General features: G+C 44.8%; 1 protein-coding gene across 1 annotated transcript in view; it reads left to right on the forward strand.

Moving 5' to 3' along the window:
• The window catches only part of LOC124239799 (peptidyl-prolyl cis-trans isomerase E-like), a 20,089-nt gene extending 428 nt beyond the window's left edge, over positions 1 to 19,661 (forward strand). Inside the window, exons 2-10 of the mRNA XM_046662119.1 lie at positions 842 to 940; positions 3,491 to 3,534; positions 4,394 to 4,420; positions 6,249 to 6,330; positions 6,826 to 6,926; positions 7,833 to 7,956; positions 13,397 to 13,582; positions 18,919 to 19,061; positions 19,251 to 19,661. Coding sequence (XP_046518075.1) covers positions 842 to 940; positions 3,491 to 3,534; positions 4,394 to 4,420; positions 6,249 to 6,330; positions 6,826 to 6,926; positions 7,833 to 7,956; positions 13,397 to 13,582; positions 18,919 to 19,061; positions 19,251 to 19,319 — 875 coding nt within the window. The 3' untranslated portion in view covers positions 19,320 to 19,661. The remainder of the gene's footprint in view (positions 1 to 841; positions 941 to 3,490; positions 3,535 to 4,393; positions 4,421 to 6,248; positions 6,331 to 6,825; positions 6,927 to 7,832; positions 7,957 to 13,396; positions 13,583 to 18,918; positions 19,062 to 19,250) is intronic.
• Positions 19,662 to 20,171: the final 510 nt, after the last annotated feature.

Genomic DNA, 20,171 nt, shown 5'->3' on the forward strand with positions numbered 1-20,171 from the left:
GGAATTAAGGAAACAGCTTCACTGTGCGGGTTGGTGAGCACTACGATGTGGTTGTTTGACAAGGATTGGGGAAAGGTGAGGGCAAACTGCCCGGAGGCGCTGAGGCTAGAGCTGGGTTTGAAAGATCAGGAGCTGGGCAGCCAGGGCGGGAGCAGGGCTGCTCCTGGGTGGAGAGCTGCAAGAGCAAAAGCCTAGAGTGGGGAAGTAGTCCAGCACTTGGGGGCACATAGTTGGCGTTGGGGAAGCAAGGGGGAAAGAGGCTGGAGAGGTGGGCAGGGCTGAGGTAATGAAGGTCTCATATGCCATGCTGAGGAACTTGGACTCCGTCTTGTGGGCATTCGTGAGCTTTTGGAGAATATTAAGCCGGACAGTGATGTAATCAGATGTAGAATGATGGAGTAATTCTAGTGACTGTATAGAGGAGACACAGAAACTGGAGGCAGTGAAGCTGTTACAGTACCTGGGCGCTAGATGTAGATCTGAAGAGGGATGGGGAGAGGAGTGTCATTTTTCTTTTTGCTGAGGAAGATTAGCCCTGAGCTAACATCCGTGCCCATCTTCCTCTACTTTATACGTGGGATGCCTACCACAGCATGGCCTGCCAAGCGGTGCCATATCTGCACCCGGGATCCAAACCGACGAACCCCGGGCCACCGAAGCAGAACGTGCGAACTTAACTGCTCAGCCACCAGGCCAGTCCAGGAGTGTCATTTTGTATAGCCAAAAGACTGTGGGGACCCCTTCTTCCCCAGCCTGTGGCTGTCTTGCTAACAGAGTGTTGCAGCAGCTGTACCAAGAGTGTGGGGGACATTGGTTCAGAAGGTGCTTGTTGTCTTTGCAGGTGGGCTGGCAGAGGAGGTGGATGACAAAGTTCTTCATGCTGCTTTTATTCCTTTTGGAGACATCACAGATATTCAGATTCCTCTGGATTATGAAACAGGTGAGTCCTTTCAGTGTCTCTCATGTTCAGATTCCTAATGCCAGGAGAAGAACTTGAGAAAAAATCTTAAGTCGTGTGTTTCATATGTTATTGGTATGTAATGAAGTTCAGGAGGATGTCTCTCTAGGTAAACATGACTGTGATCTTGGTGATGGAAAAGGAACATTCTGAGGACAACTAGGCCAGGATGGTGATGAGGCTGTGGGCAATTTACAGAGACTGACAGTTTGTTGGTTTGGAGGAGAGACTTTCTCCACGTTGGAACCATTTGGGGGCTTTGATTTCTGATCATTTAATATATAAACTGTATAGTAAGAATCCAGAGGAAGATAGTCTTAGAAAGACCTTGAAAGGTCTGGGTGTTGTTTCACTCCACCTGCTGGGTAGCTGTACCCCACCGCCCCTGCCAGCCAGACCTCCCTTCTTGGCAGCTGTGCTTTTAAGTGGCAGAGGGCAGCAGGGAAGCGCGGCCCTGACAGTGGGGCCTTGGCCTCGGCCTCTGCTTGCCTCGGTGAGTTTTCCTTCCGTTGGTATCACAATTACAGTGCACGTTCCTTGGTTGTGATTTTCTAAGATAGGAGTTTTAGACCTAACTCTGCCACTAACTTTGTGTGTGTCACACTTAAAACTCTCTATGCCTTCTGTTTTTCAATTCTTCAATGAACCAGTAAGAATGGCTTTTTGGGGCCCTTCTACCTCTGAGTTCTTTTTTTTCTTGTTCTAAATTGCACGGTGTTATTTTTTTTATTGAGGTAATACTGGTTTATAACATTATGTAAATTTCAGGTGTACATCATTATATTTCGATTTCTGTGTAGACTGCATTGTGTTCACCACCCAAAATCTAATTGCCAGTCTGTCAATTGCCATCTGTCACTGTACACATGTGCCTATAACCCCTTTTGCCTTCCTCCTTCCCTGCTTCCCCTCAGTAACCACCAGTCTGTTCTCTTTGTCTATGTAGTTGTTTGCTGTTGTTTTTATCTTCCATTCATGAGTGAAATCATATGGTATTTCACTCTCTCTAACTTATTTCACTTAGCATAATACACTCAAGGTCCATCCGTGTTGTCACAAATGGCAAGATTTCATCTTTTTTTATGGCTGACTAGTATTCCAGAGAGAGTGTGTGTGTGTGTGTGTGTGTGTGTGTGTGTGTGTGTGTACACACCACATCTTTTTTATCCATTCGTCCATTGATGGGCACTTAGGTTGTTTCCAAGTCTTGGCTGTTGTGAATAATGCTGTGGTGAACATACGCGTGTGTATATCTTTTCAAATTAGTGTTTTCATATTCTTTGGGTAAATATCCAGAAGTGGAATAGCTGGATCATATGGTAGTTCTGTTCTTAATTTTTGAGGACTCTCCATACTCCATACTATCTCCATAGTGGCTGCACCAGTTTGCATTCCCACCAGCAGTGTATGAGAGTTCCCTTTTCTCCACATCCTCTCCAACACTTGTTGTTTCTTGTCTTAATTATAGCCATTCTGACGGGTGTGAGGTGATATCTCGTTGTAATTTTGATTTGCGTTTCAGTAATAATTAGTGATTTTGAGCATCTTTTCCTGTGCCTGTTGGCCATTTGTATATCTTCTTTGGAAAAATGTTCAGATCCTTTGCCCATTTTTTTGTTTTTCCTCCCCAAAGCCCCAATGTGTAGTACATGGTTCTTCTATACGGGATGCCGCCACAGCATGGCTTGACAAGTGGTGCATAGGTCCACGCCCAGGATCCGAACAGGTGGACCCCGGGCCACTGAAGCAGAGTACATGAACTTAACCACTACGCTACTGGGCTGGCCCCAGCCTTTGCCCATTTTTTAATTGGGTGGTTTGTTTGTTGTTGAGCCTGAGTTCTTTAAATTAGTAACTTCTATTGCTCTTGCTCTCCACCCCCTAAAAAAATTGTTTCCTGAGAACAAGCACTGTATTCCCTTCTTTAGTAGTCACCTAACTCCGTAATGAGGTCACTGCTCTGTACATAGTTATGCTTAATTGGAATGAACAATTGACAGATCAATAACTTTTTCTACTTTCTATAGGTCTTATAAGCAAAGGTGATCAAAATGCTTGGAAAGTAACTTAAGGTTTCAATTCTCTAGTGGTAGAATTGGATACTACAAAGTTTAAAATTTTAGTTCAGGGGCCAGCCCCATGGCTAAGTGGTTAGGTTTGCGCACTCTGCTTTGGTGGCCAAGGGTTTTGCTGATTCGAATCCTGGGTGTGGACATGGCACTGCTCATCGGGCCGTGCTGAGGTGGCGTCCCACATGCCACAAGTAGAAGGACCCACAACTAAAAATACATAACTATGTACCGGGGGGCTTTGGGGAGAAAAAGGAAAAATAAAATCTTAAAAAAAAAAATTTAGTTCACTATGTAGCTATGTTTATTTAAAACAAACAAAATGACTTTAATATTTCTGGAAGCATTGTTGACTAAACCAAGAAAAGTCTAAAAGTTAGATGTTCACTTTTTAAATGGCATCTTTGTATGGCATGTTTCCTCCTACTGCCCACAAATTAACTACCCATTTCTGCTATTGTAGAAAAGCACCGAGGATTTGCTTTTGTTGAATTCGAGTTGGCAGAGGTAAGAAATTTTCCCTGTTTAGTATTTGGCTAGTGTTGCTTACAAAAGGTGCTGCTCTGTTTGGGTGGGTACAGTAGTCTCCTGGGGCTGCCATAACAAATTCCCACAAACTTGGTGGCTTGAAACAATGGAAATTTATTCTCTCAGCTTTGGAGCCTAGAAGTATGAAATCAGGGTGTTGACAGAGCCATGCTCCCTCTGAAGGCTCTAGAGAAGAATCCTTCCCTTTCCAGCCTCTGGTGATTCCTGGCTTTCCTTGGGTTGTAGCTGCAGCACTCCAGTGTCTGCCCCAGTCTTCATATGGCCTTCTTCCCTGCATGTGTCTCTCTGTGTCTTCTCTTCCTATAAGGACACTAGTCATTGTTTTTAGGGCCCACCCTGATCCAGTAGGACATCATCTTAACTAATTACATCTGCAAAGACCCTATTTCTAAGGTTTGAGTAAACATGAAATTTTGGGGGACACTATTTAACCCCTTACAGTGGCTTGGTGGTAACATTTGCCAAGAGGTAGGAAGTTCTGCTTGAAGCAAGACCCACTAGGCCTGACTCAAAATTCCCCTCACTTAGTCAGAATGTGGCAGACAGATCCTGCAGAGCCCTCAGCCTCTGGCCTGGCATTGCTAATTCCTGTTTCCTATGCATATTCTCTGTCTCCGTAACACGAGCACACATCCTTACAGCACCAGCTCTAACAAGTGGTTAGTACATACTTTTTGTTAAATACACACAATCTTGGCAGATAGGAAGGGAAAATGTGTCTTTTTCCCTGTGCCTGCAGTACTGAGTTTTTATCTGAGTGCTGACTACAAAAAGAGTTGAACTGCAGACGTGAACTTTTTCCTTGTATTCTTTTCAGGATGCTGCAGCAGCCATCGACAACATGGTACGGTGGAGATCTTTGCTTTTTACTAAAGCTGTCATTTGGTGCTACTTTATAGTAAATGGGACGCTCGTGCACATGTTGGGTTTCCAGTTTCCACAGTTTCAAAGTTATGTAGGAAGCAAAAGTTGTCATTATTTGGAAGTATTTGCTATGAACTGTCTACTTAGAAAATTAATTATTATTCAGAAATCCTCCCCATTTAACATGGGCATAAATACCACCATCTTTGTTGGCCAATCTTTCTCTGACTGTTTTGTATCTACAGCAGGGGTCAGCAAACTACGGTCCATAAGCCAAGTCCATCCTGCAGCTTGTTTTTGTATGGCTATGAGCTAAATGGTTTTTATATTTTTAAAGGATTGTGGGGAAAAAAAGGAATATGCAGCAGAGACTTATGTGGCCTAAAATATTACTCTCTAGACTTTTAGAGAAAGTTTGCCGACCTCTAGTCTAGGACAGTACAGCATAAACCAATAGAGCATAAGTTAATTGCAAAGTAGAATTGTGAATCTCGAATAAGAGGCGGGATTTCGTGAAGTGTGTGAAAGTGATTGTGGAAAACTGCTGTAGTTGGCTCTGATAGGCTCTCAGAAAGTGAAACCAGCTAACGACTGAGGAAGAGAAAACCTACAAGGAGTATGACAGGTTGGGTGCTTCACAAGAAGATAATTTGAATTCCTATTGCTGCTGTAACAAATTACCACAAATTTGTGGTAAAACAACACAAATGTGTTATGTTAGTTCTCTGGTCTCACTGAGCTAAAATCAAGGCATTGGCAGGGCCTCCTTCCCCTGGACGCCCTAGCGGAGAGAATCTGTTTCTTTGCCTTTTCCAACTTCTAGAGCTTGACCACATTCCTTGGTTCTTGACTGGCCGGGCAAGTCTTCCTCACGCTCCATCACTCTGAAACTAACTCTTCTGTCTCTCTCTTCATGTTTAGAGGATCCTTGTGATTACATTGGGCCCATCTGAATAATCCAGGATAATATCTTTATTTTAAGGTCAGCTAACTTACAGCCTTAATTCCTCCTTGCCATGTAACATAGCATATTCACAGGTTCTGGCGAGTAAGATGTGGACATCTTTAGGGTGGCCATTATTTTGCCTACTACAAAACCCTGAAACGTTTTTGCCCTTTTTAAAAAATCTTTATGATCAGTCTTCATGACTAAATATGAAATAAGGATGTTGTTTCATGCTATCGTTCAATTTTTTTTAATTGCTGGAAAAAAGACTAGTATCTTATTCATCTTTGTTTCTAAGAGCAAGGGCATAGCTGTAATTATAACCTAAATCTTCCTTAATTAAGGAATCCTTTTTCATGCATTTTTTTAGTTGTTGTCAAAAGGCCCAAAACAAACCTTTATAAAGGTCTGTCTACTTACCTTTTCCTAGTATCGGTTATTCTTGGATAATACAATATTCCTACCTTTCATTCTATGTTCTCTATTACTCTTTCATCAAACGTATCCCTCAACAGTCAGCAGTAGCATTTTTCTCCAATTCAGTGCTGATCTTGGCTTTTCACGATAGACTCAGGTACTTGGTGACTGCGTTTACCCTTATAATTTCAGAGTTCTGGACTCAAATCCAAAGATCATGGCAGCACAGACCTTCTTGTCTGTCGGTATGGAGAGAAAGGAAGTGTGTGGTGGCTTAGGGCCTTTTTGTGGTTAGCCTCACGCTTGGCTTGCCTTCAGGGTGCAGGCTTGCCACTTAGAATAATCATTAGCAAGTCTCAGACTTCGTAGATGTCAGTGGAAAGCTGTCAGGTATTCTTTGATCCTAAAAAGTTTTAAGCAGCTGATTGTATTGCAATCTTTTCAGAATGAATCTGAACTCTTTGGGCGGACAATTCGTGTCAATTTGGCCAAACCAATGAGAATTAAGGAAGGCTCTTCCAGACCAGGTGAGTGGGGGCAACTGTGGATTCCCCATCATTCTTTGGCTTTGACCTCTGTTGCATTTTTATTCCTGTCTGTGGTGGTAGTATGTACACGAGTAGAGTGGTTTATAGTGGAGAAGAGAATGCAGCACCTCCGTGGAAATAAAGGGTTTGAGATTCTCTGCAGAGCTGGAGGCATCGTCCTTGTGGAAGTCTTGCTTTGGCAGGTAGACATAGACTGCCCTTGCAGCCTTGACAGGGGCTGGGACTTCCCTTTTGGCCCGGCTTAGTCCCTCCTTATTCTCCTCCACTTCTGCTAAGAGCTAGACGTGAAGTCTTGACATCTCCCAGTGACAACTTTCCTTGCCCTGGGAGTTCCTAAGAGGTGACTTTTGCCTGCATGAGAGCCACATAGTGTGTCCACTTTGCTGACTCAAGCAGCGAAGAACTGGACATAGCTAATTAGCAGTTGGCTGATAGCTTGAGTTTCTTCACGTTTGTTTGATTCTTTCCCTGCAGTTTGGTCAGATGATGACTGGTTGAGGAAGTTTTCTGGGAAGACTCTTGAAGAGAATAAAGAGGAAGAAGGGTCAGAGCCTCCCAAAGTGGAAACCCAGGAGGTGAGATTGAAGGCTGGGCTTCCAGAGGGGAGGCTGGCGCTTTCCACCCAGGGCCCTTCTGATGTGGGTGGCTTGGGGGAGTTGAATGGACAAGCGTTGGGTCTCTCGTCCTGTAGGGCTCTAGGTGAGAAGTATCGTGTGTGTGCTCGGGTATTTGTGTTGCCGTTGAATGAGAGGATGTCTGAGATTCCTCAAGGGCAGGAGCCATATCTGTTTATTTAATAACCCCTTCCTTGGCTTGATAGCTCAGTACCTATACAATGACCCACTAATCCACACTACAAAGAGGTCAGAGACAATAGAGTTTCCTCTGACAAACAAATGGGAGGGTTTGTATTGACTGTTTTATTTATCGTCTAGTCAGCCTTGTCCAGTTGGAGCACAAAGCAAGGCCCAACCTCCTCCATTGTCTTCTGAGCACTTGGGCCCAGGCCAGAGGGCTGCCCTCCTTGCTTCCATTGCTGCCAGTCTATGAATATGTAGGGTTAGGCATAGAGGGAGAAGGTTATGGGTCACTTTAGCTGGAGTAAGGTGGGTGGGCTTGAACTGAGGTTTGCAGATATTGAGAGTTGGGTATTGTGGGCCAGGGAAGTGTTCTGTGAGTGCAGGGCAGGGTGAAGCATGGTGACCTCTCTGCGGGCCAGTGTGACGAGATAACATGTGCCTGCAGGGTGGGGCTTGAGTAGATAGTGCTGAGATGTCCTGTCACTAGACATCCAGCTGGGTGCTGTGGCTGTCGCCCCTGCCTTCTGTGGCCCCGTTGGGTCCCAAGGCCTTCCCTGTGAGCACCTTGCTGCAGCCTGCTCGCTGCAGCTGGGTTCTGGGCGTATATTCAGAAGAATACTCGCTCTCCTGCTCGGGGAGTTGGGGAGTTCTCTCTAACCTGGCGATTTCTTCTGTGCCCAGGGAGAGCCTGCTGCAAAAAAGGCCCGGTCAAACCCTCAGGTGTACATGGACATCAAGATTGGGAACAAGCCAGCCGGCCGCATCCAGATGCTCCTGCGTTCAGACGTCGTTCCCATGACAGCAGGTGAGCAGGGCTCCCGTCAGGATGGCCAGGAAGCTGGTGGCTGAGCAGGCTGGGAAGAGGCTGCCTCGAGTCTTGGGCCCTTGACTCTCTTTCTACCTGAGTCCATCTGAGGCATTTTGGATCCCAGCATCTAATAACAAATGAGACAGAGCGGGCGTTTTTGAAACTGTAAAGGTTTAGTACCATTAGAAAGAGTAAGCACTTGAAAGTTATAAATTGTTTTAATTACCCTCTGGTTTGGTTTTATTGTATTTTTTGATAGTTTTGTTTTGATATATTTTCAAACTTACAGACATATTGAATAAGAATTCTGTAAGAATAGTACAAGAATATGAACTTTTATGTACATTGGTATTTACTCATATGTCCTTTATCCATTAATTAATGTACTTTTTACCCTCTATACTTTATCATTTTATTTATATATACACATTATATATATATATATAATATATATAATATATATATAAAATATATAATATATATATATTTTCCCTCTATAGAGAGGAAGTTGAAAACATCATGCCCCTTGACTCCTAAATACTTCAATATATATTTCCTAAGAACAAGAATATTCCCTTACATAATCACAGTAAAACCATCAAAATCAGGGAATTTAACATTAATACAACACTATAACTAACCTTCAGGCCGTATGCAAATTTCACCACTTAGCCCAATATTAGTCTTTATAGTAATTTTAGCGATTTTTCTTGCCTGTCAAGGATTCACATATCATATTTAGTTGTCTAGTCTCTGTAGTCTCTCAGTCTTTCATTGTCATTCTTGATCCTGACGTCCTTGAAAGAGGACAAGCCAGTTGTGTTTAAGATTGTTTCTCCGCTTGTCTTTGCCTGGTCCGTCTTCATGATTAGATTTAGGTTGTGTTTTGGCAGGAATGCCACAGAAGAATGTTGTTTCCTTGTTAGTGCGTCCTATAAGGAAGCACGTAATGTCAGTTCCGTATTTGTGATGTTAACTTTGATCACTTGCTTAAAGAGATCTCTGCCAGTGGAGATACCATGACGTTCTTCTGCTCTCCCAACATCGTAATTTTTCTGCCCTGCCAGAGGCAAGGTTCTTTTAATTTCTTCTAAAGGGTGATTATTTTGGTTTTTATTGCCAAAATTGGCTTTTAGCTCTGAAAAATTTATTTACGTTACTGCTACTTGATTTTTTTCAGTTTTTGGCTGTTTTAGGTCAGTTTTTTGGGAAACAGACTCATGGAGATTGGCGCGCAGGAAGTTTATCAGGGAGTCATCTCAGGAAGAACTCGTGAGGGGACGAGGGGAGCAGGTGGGGAGAGGGGACTTGAACTGCAGTGCAGTGGCACAGAGACCTCGGCTGATCCCAGGGGGAGTTTTGGAGCTTGGATATCCCTTCAGAATATCCAGTTCTGAATTGAGACCAGGGTGCCAGGCCTTTGTACCCTCACATGGACCCGTCATGAATTCTGGCGGATTCCCATGAGTAGTGAGGAAAGTTAGTAGAATGAACTGTAGTCCCCTTGTGCTGTTGGTCCCAGAATCACAAATGATACTCATCGTCTCTCTCTTCTACCACCATTTTAGGTTCCTCTCACCCTCATCTGGCTCCTCTGCTAGTCTAATGGCTTAGTTGTTGAGGTGACCTTGACTTTTAACCAAGGGGATTTGAGCTCCTTGTCATTGTGCCCTTCCCAGGCCATGGCTGCCCATCAGAATTGGGCAGGGGAATACAAGAGATGTCCCAGTGGATCCCCTGGGTGCCAAACATTCAGATCAGCCTACTGTGTAACAGCATACCAGCCTCCTGATGACCAGGGTCAAGCATCCCACCAAGATGATGACTCCTTTTCTTACCTGCTTGTCTTCTGGCACAAGGAGGCTGAGGTGATCAAGCAGCAGCGTGGCTTAAAGTTTAATAGGATGCTGGTGGTCTCCACTGGTGAAAGTGTACTTTCTGGGAGCCAGGACCTCTAGACCCACAGATCCTTGAGTTTCAGGGATGGAAAGTAGGAGTGATGGTAAGCAGGGCCATTCCAACTTCTACATCTTGGTTCCTGGACCCCCACGGACACAGCACTCTGTAAGGATCACTGATTTAGAGCGTATACGGGGCTGCCCTCACAGGGTATCATTTCTAAATTGGCGTCTCAGTTGCACCTTAAGGCCTTCCGTCTGTCAGTCAGTTCTGAATGGTGTGGTATGTGATGGGAACAGCGGGTTGAAGTTTGTGTGCTCACTGCTGCACCTCCTTTCCTGTAAAGTGTGTCCTTTGGTTTGATGCAGTTTCCTATGTTATTTGATCAGACACTGTGTAAGCACTTGGATGGTGGTGTCGGCTGAACCCCTGTAGACAATAAAAGCAAACCCATATTCAGAATATTTGCTGATGCTTGTCAAGGTGAATTATTGCCCCTCCAGGGTAGAAGTGCCTGGCTGGTCCTGAAGGATGGGGGCACTCAACATTGGTCTCAATCATCAGTAGTTTGGACCTTTGGTAGCAGTAGCAGCTGGATCAGCCTTGGTGAGTGAAGCCAGTATTTTTGGTCTCATGTATTGCCTCCGTTTCCTTCATCGTGACTACTTTGTTCTTGCACCCATTGGGCCAGCACTATGGCCAATGAGAGAGGCTGGCTGATGTCAGCTCGCTGAGTCTTTCTGTTTACCTGGTTGTTTAACGTCTCCTCTGTGGTGGCTGTTGTCTGGTGGACATTAACCTCAAAGATGTTCAGACTTTGTGCCCACTCACACAGTTCCATCCACATGCCTCTTCCCCATCCCTTCTTGTCTCTAGTCTTCCAGTCTGTTTTCTTCCAGATTCCTGGTCTACTATCCAGGCCATTTGTCACTTCCCTTGAGTTTGTATATATTCTTACTTGGGCCCCTTTTCTTTCCATGCAAAGTGGATAACCAGGTTGTGGCCTGTAGCTCTGCCCTTTGAGAGGGTTTCCCCGCATTACTGTGTTTTGGGGCCACCCTTGAATAGGGCTGTCATGCAGCAGCAGTCCACTTTCGCCTTGTCCCCGTGTACCGAGCCAGCCCGTCAGTGAACCAGGCCCATCCTTTCTCTTCCTGTGTCACCTCGTCCTAGGGCCCTCCATATGGCTGTAGGTGGGAACTGAAGGAGAGGTGTGGGTACAACAGTGGTGGGTGACGTGCGGTGTCTGGTCACCTGCCCATCCAGCTTGTTTGTGCCCTCTGGCCATGCTTGTGCCTGATCCTTAATGCAGCATTTCTCTCGTACAGCAGATTGCTGCTGGGCCTGCCAATCCTTATGACTTGGTGGGCACAACCAAATCCAGCTCACAGTGGACATTCTGGCTACATGGTCACTCGATGTTACATAGTTAGGTATTCTCTCTCTACCAGAGCCCAGTGCCATGCCGGAAACTGTTTTCGAATGGTTGACATTTGAAAAAATGCCAAGCCTATAGAAAAGTTGCATGAGTGTAATAAATAGTCATATACCCTTCATGTATATTCACTCGTCATTAATATTTGCTCTCTATCTAAATATGTATATGATGATTACTTGCTCTGTCATTTGAAAGTAAGGTGCAGTGACTGTTACCTGTCACCCCTAAGTGCTTCAGCATGTGTCTCCTAAGAGCAGGGGTATCATCTTATATGATCATGGTACAATGATCAATTCAGGGAGTTGAACACTGATACAATCTAATACATAACCTGTAATCAGATTCTGTTAATTGTGCCACTACTGTCCTTCATAGCAACCTTCTCCCCCAAATCCAGAGTCATGCATTGTGTTTAGTTGTCATATCAGGTTAATCTCCTTTAATCTGGAACTGTTCCTCAGCCCTTGTCTTTTATGACATTGCCATTTTTTAAGACTCCAGGCCAGTTGTTTTATAGAATGTTCCTTATTTGAGTTTGATTGTTTCCTCATGATTAGATTCAGGTTATTTGGGGCCTACTTTGGAAGACTACAAAAGTGACCTGTCTCCATGTGTCACTAACATTGGTTTTTCCATTACTGGGGAGGGTCACTTGGTTAAGGTTGTGTCTGCCGGTTTTTCCCCCTCAGAAGGTGCCTTTTCTCCCCTTTGGATTTGATAAGTGATTTGTGGGGAGGCACTGTGAGACTTTCCAGGCGGTGAAAAGTACCCTTTTTTTGATTCTAGCCTAAATCAATTATTACTGTGATAGTAATTTTCTAACTATTATTCCCTCTACATTTAGAAAAATTAGCATTTCTATGTTTATTGTAGTTAGCATTCTGCTATAAGTAAGAGCATTTTCTTCCTCGCACCCCTTTCTTTCTTTGTTATGTTAGTAGTTGGTGTGTTAGTGTGGACTCATGAGTCTTTGCGTTCAGTGTGTTACTCTCCACTCTAGTCACTCACTCGTCAGTAGCTCAGATGGTCGTAGTGTGGCTATAGGGAGCCCCCTCAAGCTTGCTCCTGTATCCATTTGACATTCACCATCATTTTTTGAGCACTTCTTTACTTTCTGCTACAATAAGATGATCCAGGCTTATCTTGTATTCTCTTTGCTCTGACCCTGGAATTAGCCATCTCTCTACGAAGCTCCTGTTCCTTTTAGTAGGAAATAATAATTAGAAATCAAGATCTGGATCCTGAGTATGTACACTGTTCCCAGGATGCCACCGATTCCAGGCCCTTTCAGCGTGTGGCTAAGAAGTGTGTGCATCTGTCTGTATACGTGTGTGTGTGTGTATTTTTAAATCCTGAGTTCACACCAATACTCTTAATTTCAATCTAATCCTCCAGGGTTCTTTCTTGCCATATTTGTATCCCCTTTCTCCCACAATAAGAGCCTTGGATCCCAATAACATAAATATATTCATTTATTTGCTGAATCCTCCAATACAGAATAGTTTCAGAATTGCTACAATCATACCACTACTGACAAGCAATTTCTTTGCAGTTCTTTTTCTTTAGTCTGTAAAGAATCCGAATACCGTGTTCAAAAGTTCTTGGATTCCCTTTGTTTACCTTCTGCAAGGTTAAGTTATCCATTTAACTCAAGTTCATTTGTTTCTGTTTGTGTTCAGTTTTAGGGTTTCTTAGAAGAATCCAACCCACGTTGTCCTCTAGTAGTTGTAATTTTTTTTCTTTACATTTAGATATCTGATCCATTTGAAGTTTATTCTTGCAGCGAGGTGAGATGTGGATCCAATTTTCACCTTTTTTCAAATGTTTATTTAGTTGTCCCAACATCATTTTGTAAAACATCCATCTTTGCCCCAGTGGTGTTAAGATGCCAACTTCTGTGAAGTACCGAATGTCCATATGTACCTGGGTCTGCTTCTCTACTCTCTGTTCTCTTCAGTCTATCTGGGTCTATCCAGTAACTACACTTAAAGGTTCAATTGAAATAAACATTATATGTACTTTTTTAGATTCTGAGAGCTAGAGTTTTAACTATCAAGTTAGATATTTTTAACCTCAGCGCGTTTTCCTTGTGGACCGCAGAGAACTTCCGGTGCCTGTGCACCCACGAGAAGGGCTTTGGCTTCAAGGGCAGCAGCTTCCACCGCATCATCCCCCAGTTCATGTGCCAGGGCGGCGACTTCACGAACCACAACGGCACCGGTGGCAAGTCCATCTACGGGAAGAAGTTTGATGACGAAAACTTCATCCTCAAACACACGGGGCCAGGTGGGACCGGGGGCGGGTGGTAGCGCGTGGGGCCGGGCTGGGGCAGGATGGTGTGCAGGGCAGAGTGACGGCTGCGGCTCTGGCTGAGGGCTCGGGGTCTGGGGGAGACTTGGGGCAGAGGAGAGGCGCTCCGCCTGGCTGGAGCTTTAGGCTTGTGAAGGTTTCTTTGTTTTTTATTTTGTCTTATTTAGTTCCTTTTTACCTCCTTTTGAGAGGAAGAGGCATGGCAGCCTGGTTCTGCTGCTACAGTTGTTATTGTTTTTGTAACTTTTTATTTTATATAGTTTCAAGTGTACAGAAAAGTTATAAGAATAGGAACCCCCGTAAACCTTTACATGATTTTCTGAAACAGTGAAAACCTCTTGGTAAAATTCTGAACAGAAAGAAATTAAATGTTCCTTCAGTTTACATGGTGGGTGTATTTCTGGAAAAATTCAATGCGAAAACATAAGTCTTTGGATTTATATGTAAAATGGAGTTAGGTTCTAGGGTCAGATCATTATAAACAGATTTTCCTCATCTGCATGAATGTTTGTCAGGGCATAGCGTCTCAGAGGATTTAGAATACTTCTGCACTGGGGGACATTGCAGGACATCTAGAGTTCCCTGCTCCCTTCCTGCTAATGCCCACAGCACCCCCAGGATTGCTGACAACCTAAAGTGTACCTTAAGTTTCCAAATAGCCTCGAGGGGGCAGCATTACCCTGGTTAGAATCCCGTCCCGTCCAGGGCTTTCAGTCCTATCTCCTGAACTGATCCTGCCCACATGTAGGTCTGCATGCCATTTCTCCCTGTCGTCCTCCCGTGGGCATCCCACGGGTGTCTGGAACGTCACAAACCTGAACATCTCTTCCTCTTCTCCCCCACATTCTCCCTCCCCCCTTCCCTGTGGCGGTCAGTGACACCACCAGCCACCTGGCCGCTTGGTCAGAAACTTAGGACCCGTCCTCATCCCCTCTCCTCTGTCACCCGTGCATCAGGTCATCTGTCTCTCAAATCCCCTCCTGGTCGAGCCGCTCTTCACCCGTCCTCCACCATCAGGGTGCTCCAAGCCCACCTCCTTGTTTCTGCTTTTGCCTCTTCCCCCACATAGTCTGATCTTTGAGAGGTAGACAGAGCAATCACTTTAAAGCATAAATCCGATCACATGATTCTCCTGCTAATAGCCCCCCTGTGGCCACATGGTGGATCGCATCCAGGCCTGCAGAGCCGGACCGACAGGCCTGGGGCTTCACACCTCCCCCCAGCACGGAATGTGCTGCTCCTGCCCTCCTCCTGCCCTCCACACCCTGGCTGTTCCTCAGGCACCGGAGCTGACTTCCCACTGGGGCCTCAGCAAATGCCGCTGCCTCTCTGGAGCGTCCTCCCTCCAGCACACACAGGGCTCACCCTCACTTCCTTCAGTGTCGCACGTGTCACTTCAACTGAGAGGGCTGCCCTCTCTAAAATTAGGGGCATTCCTATCATCTCACTCTTCTTTTTAGTCAGCTTTATTTTTCTAACTTTACTTAATACCTAAAACTGTGTTATAAATTTATTCTTCTATTTATTAATTTTTTGTCTCCCTTTTGAGAATGTCAGCCTCCTGAGGGTAGGACTCAGTTTTTCTTGTTCACCATTGTACCATTGTATTCTGTAACAGCATTGGCTCATAGTAAACACACAATAAATAGCTGAATATTTAAATATTTCAAACATATTCACAGGTCAGATCTGTTATGTGTCAGGCACTCTGATGGACTATGGCATTGAGAATGGAAAGAGACGGTCCCCATCCGAAGGGAGCGCACGATCTAGATGCCCAGCCAGGAAGACTGGGCTTTCTCCTTGTCACAGGGGGCTGTGGCTCCTTGTGCCCCGTTAACTCTGCCAAACCTGGGCCTTTTAGACTAAACTCAGATGTCTAGAAAGCCTTGGTGACTGCTGTCACCATTGTGTCTGTGGGTCTGTCTGTCTGTCTTAGGTGACTGTCTCTTATGCTCCCATGTGCTGAATAAATGTCTGTGCCACTAGGCTTTGCTATTTTGTAGTGTAATTATTATTCTTTTTAACAGCTTTATTGGGATACAATTCACATACCATTCAGTTCACCTATTTAAAATATACATTTCAGTAGTTTTTAATGTATTCACAGTTATGCAGCCATGACCACAGATAATCTTAGAACATTTTCATCACCCCAAAAAGAAACCCCACAACTTTTAGCAGCGACTCCCCAACCCCTCATCTCCCAGCCCTAGGCAAAGGCAAATTTACTTTCTGTCTTTGCCTATTCCAGACGTTTCATATAAATAGAATCATACAACATTGTAGGCTTTTGTGACTGGCTTCTTTCACTTAGCATAGTGTTTTAAAACGTTTCATCTATGATACAGCATGTATCAGTACTTAATTCTTTTTTATTGCCAATTAATATTCCACTGAATGGAAACACCACAATTTGTTTATCCATTCATATGTTGATGGACATTTGGGTTGTTTCTAGTTTTTGGCTATTATGAATAATGCTGCTATGACCATTCATGCACAAGTTTTTGTGTGAACATATATTTTCATTTCTCTTGGGTGTATACCTAGAATTGGAATTGTTTGGGCATATGATAACTCTATTTTTAATTTTTTTTAAAGATTTTATTTTTACTTTTTTCCCCCAAAGTCCCCCAGTACATAGTTGTGTATTTTTAGTTGTGGGTCCTTCTAGTCATGGCATGTGGGACACCGCCTCAGTGTGGCTTGATGAGTGGTGCCATGTCCGTGCCCAGGATCCGATCAGGGAAACTCTGGGCTGCCGAAGCAGAGCGTGCAAACTTAACCACTCGGCTGCAGGGCTGGCCTTATTTTTAATATTTTGAGAAACTGCCAGACTGTTTTCCAAAGTGGCTGCACCATTTTGCATTTCCCTCAGCAATCTATGAAAGTTCCAGTTTTTCTGCATCTTTGCCAATACTTATTATCTGTCTTTTTTATTATAGTGATGTGAAGTAGTATCTCATTGTGGGTTTTTTTTTTTTTTTAAGATTTTATTTTTTCCTTTTTCTCCCCAAAGCCCCCCAGTACATAGTTGTATATTCTTCGTTGTGGGTCCTTCTAGTTGTAGCATGTGGGATGCTGCCTCAGCGTGGTTTAATGAGCAGTGCCATGTCCGTGCCCAGGATTCGAACCAACAAAACACTGGGCCGCCTGCAGCGGAGCGCACAGACTTAACCACTCGGCCACGGGGCCAGCCCCTCACTGTGGGTTTTGATTTGCATTTCCCTGATGACTAATGATGTTGAGCATCTTTTCATGTGCTTATTGGCCATTTGTATATCTTTGGGAAAATGTCTATTCAGATTCTTTACCCATTTTTTAATTGGCTTGTCTTTTTATTATTGAATTTTAAGAATTCTTTAAATATTCTAGATATAGGTCCCTTATGAGATATTTGGTCTGCAGATATTTTCTTTCATTCTGTGGGTTGTCTTTTCACTTTCTCTATGATGTCCTTTGAAGCACAAAAGTTTTCCTTTTGATGAAGTCCAATTTCCTTCTTTTTTCTTTTGCCTCGGTACTTTTGTTGTTGTATTTAAGAAGGTTTTGTCTAACTTAAGGTTATGAAGATTTACTCCTATATTTTTTTCTAAGAGTTTTATGGCTTCAGCTTTTACGTTTAGGTCTTAGGTCCATCTTGAGTTAATTTTTGTATGTAGCGTGAGAGAAGGGGTCCAATTTCATTCTTTTGTGGATATCCAGTTGTCCTAGCCCTGTATGTTGAAAAGGCTACTCTTTTCCTGTTTAATTGTCTTGGCATCCTTGTTGAAAATCAATTGACCATAAGAGTAAGGGTTTGTTTCTGGACTTTCTATTCTATTTCATTGATCTGTGTATCTGTCCTTTGCCAGTTCCAACACTGTCTTGTATTCTGTAGCTCCATAGTAAATTTTGAATTTGAGAAGGATGAGTCCTCCAATTTGTTCTTTTTCAAGATTGTGTAGCTATTCTGAGTCTCTAGCATTTCCGTGTGAATTTTGGGATAAGCTTGTCAATTTCTGCAAAAAGGCTGGCTGAGGTTTTGATAGAGATTGCACCCAATCTCTAGATCAGTTTGGGAACTGTTGCCATTTTAGTGATATTAAGTCTCTAAGTCCATGAATAGAGGATGTCTTTCCATTTGTTTAGGTTGTCTTTAATTTCTTTCAATAACGTTTTATAGTTATAAACGTGTAAGTTTTATACTTCTTTTGAATTTATTCCTAAGTACGTATCTTATTCTTTTTGTTGCTACTATAAATGAAATTGTCTTCTTGATTTCATTTTAAGAGTGTTCATTGCTAGCGTATAGAAATAGAGTTGATTTTTGTGTATTTGATCTTGTATCCTGCAACCTTGCTGAACTTGTTTTTTAGTTCTAATAGTTTTGTAGTGTATTCCTTAGGATTTTCTATATTTAAGATCGTATCATCTGCAAATAGAGATAGCTCTATATTTTCCTTTCTTTTTTCTTTTTTTTTTTTTTTTTTTGAAGATCAGCCCTGAGCTAACATCTGCTGCCAGTCCTCCTCTTTTTGCTAAGGAAGACTGGCCCTGAGCTAACATCCATGCCCATCTTCCTCTACTTATATGTGGGATGCCTACCACAGCGTGGCTTGCCAGTTGGTGCCATGTCTGCACCCGGCATCTGAACTCCAGCCTGCTGAAGTGGAACGTGCACACTTAACCGCTGCGCCACCAGGCTGGCCCCTACATTTTCCTTTCTAACTTGATGGTTTTTGTTTCCTCTTTTGCCTAACTGCTATGGCTAGAACCTCTAGTATGACGTCGACTAGAAGTGGGGAGGGCAGACCCCGTTGTCTTCTTCCTGATCTTACAGGGAGAGCACCGTGTGGTTTTCCTAGGTGTCCTTTATCAGCTAAAGTTCCCTCCTATCCTAGTTGTTGAGTGTTTTCATCACGAAAAGGTGTTGGACTTTGTAAATGCCTTTTCCATATCTATTGAGATGATTATGTGGTTTTTGTCCTTTAGTCTATAGTATATTACATTGATTGGTTTTAGGATGTTAAACCAGCCTTGAATTTGAGAGACTCTTTTCCACTAGAGCCCAAGCTCCACCATGGCTGGGACCAGTGTCCCCAGGGCTCAACAGAGAACTGGGTACCATATAGACAATAAGTATTTGTTGAATGAGTGAATGAAAGGACAAACCATATAAAATGTTTGAAACAATCCTGTTCACCATTTCATTGACCATCAAAGGAGCAGAAGACAAGACATTCGCATGGTCTGTATGTCCGAGTCTGAGCCTGCCTGGCTGAGGGAGCCAGGGTGGAGGGAGCCAACACGCTCATTCTCTCCCGCAGGCCTGCTCTCCATGGCCAACTCCGGCCCAAACACCAACGGCTCCCAGTTCTTCCTGACGTGTGACAAGACGGATTGGCTGGATGGCAAGCACGTGGTGTTTGGGGAGGTCACGGAAGGCCTGGACGTCTTGCGGCAGATTGAGGTGGGTGGCAGCCCTGGCCTTTGGTGTGCAGCCCTGCGGGAGAGCCAGCGAGGGCACTCTGTGGCCTGGGAGAGGGGCCCCATTACTTCTGTTCAGGCTGGGGGCGGAGGTCGGGTGGGTGTCCCCGAGCTGCTCCTTCCTCTCCACCTTCCATCCCCTGATTTCTCTTCTTCTGTTCCAACCGCAAAGGCCCAGGGCAGCAAGGACGGGAAGCCCAAGCAGAAGGTGATCATCGCCGACTGTGGGGAGTATGTGTGACGGGCGCTGTCTCTGTGCTGCCCCTGCGTATCCAGGAGAGTCAGCCCCAGGGAGCCAGCACCTGAGGGTGTCCCGTTTGCAGCAAGCAGGGCTTTGTGCCAGGGCCCTTCCTCGGGCCAGCGTGGGCAGCTCCTCTGCGGGCACGGCCTGGGCTCACTCTGGGCTCTTGCCCAAGTGTGGCCGTGGGCCTGGAGCTGGCACAGGCACTGCCCTCCCCACTGTGGACGGCCGTGCATGGCCTTTCTGTGGCCTCTGTGCCAGGGCATCTCCTGGGCCCTCGAGTGTGGCTCCTGGACACTCCTTCTGGTGAAATAAATCCTAGTTCTTGTTCTGCTGCCTGCAGCCAGCTCCCAGGTGTTTTCAGAGGTTACAGTTGTGACTGGGCTGTGCTGCCGTGACAGACCCGAGCACCTCCCCAGGCTGGCCCTGAGGGCAGGGCAGCAGAGGTCAGCGCTGGTGCAGAAATGCCTCTCTTTGCTCTCTCCCGCTACTGGGCAGGTGAGTTGGGTTAGCCAGGCTCCATCCCTGCCCTCAGGCCTGCTGGTCTTGAGCAGAAGGTACTGGACTCAGTCTCAGGGCCCATTCCCTCATTGCTCATTCATTGAGTGAGTGTACGACTGCAGAGCCCTTCTTTTCCCAGGCACCGTGCTTGGTGCTGGGGAGACAAGAAATAAGCCAGAGGTGGTTCCTACCTCCCCTCCCTGCCCCGGTCTCACCTGGAAATCGAACTCTGGTGCCACAGTTTGTAGCTTGTGCTAGGCTGGCCTCTTGCCCTGCACCAGTGTCTGGCTAGGCAGGCCACCTCATGGCATCTCCCATGGGCTGAGGCTGAGCCCCATCCATCACCAGAGA

The sequence above is a fragment of the Equus quagga genome, chromosome 5 (assembly GCF_021613505.1).
Source record: "Equus quagga isolate Etosha38 chromosome 5, UCLA_HA_Equagga_1.0, whole genome shotgun sequence".
Taxonomy (NCBI): domain Eukaryota; kingdom Metazoa; phylum Chordata; class Mammalia; order Perissodactyla; family Equidae; genus Equus; species Equus quagga.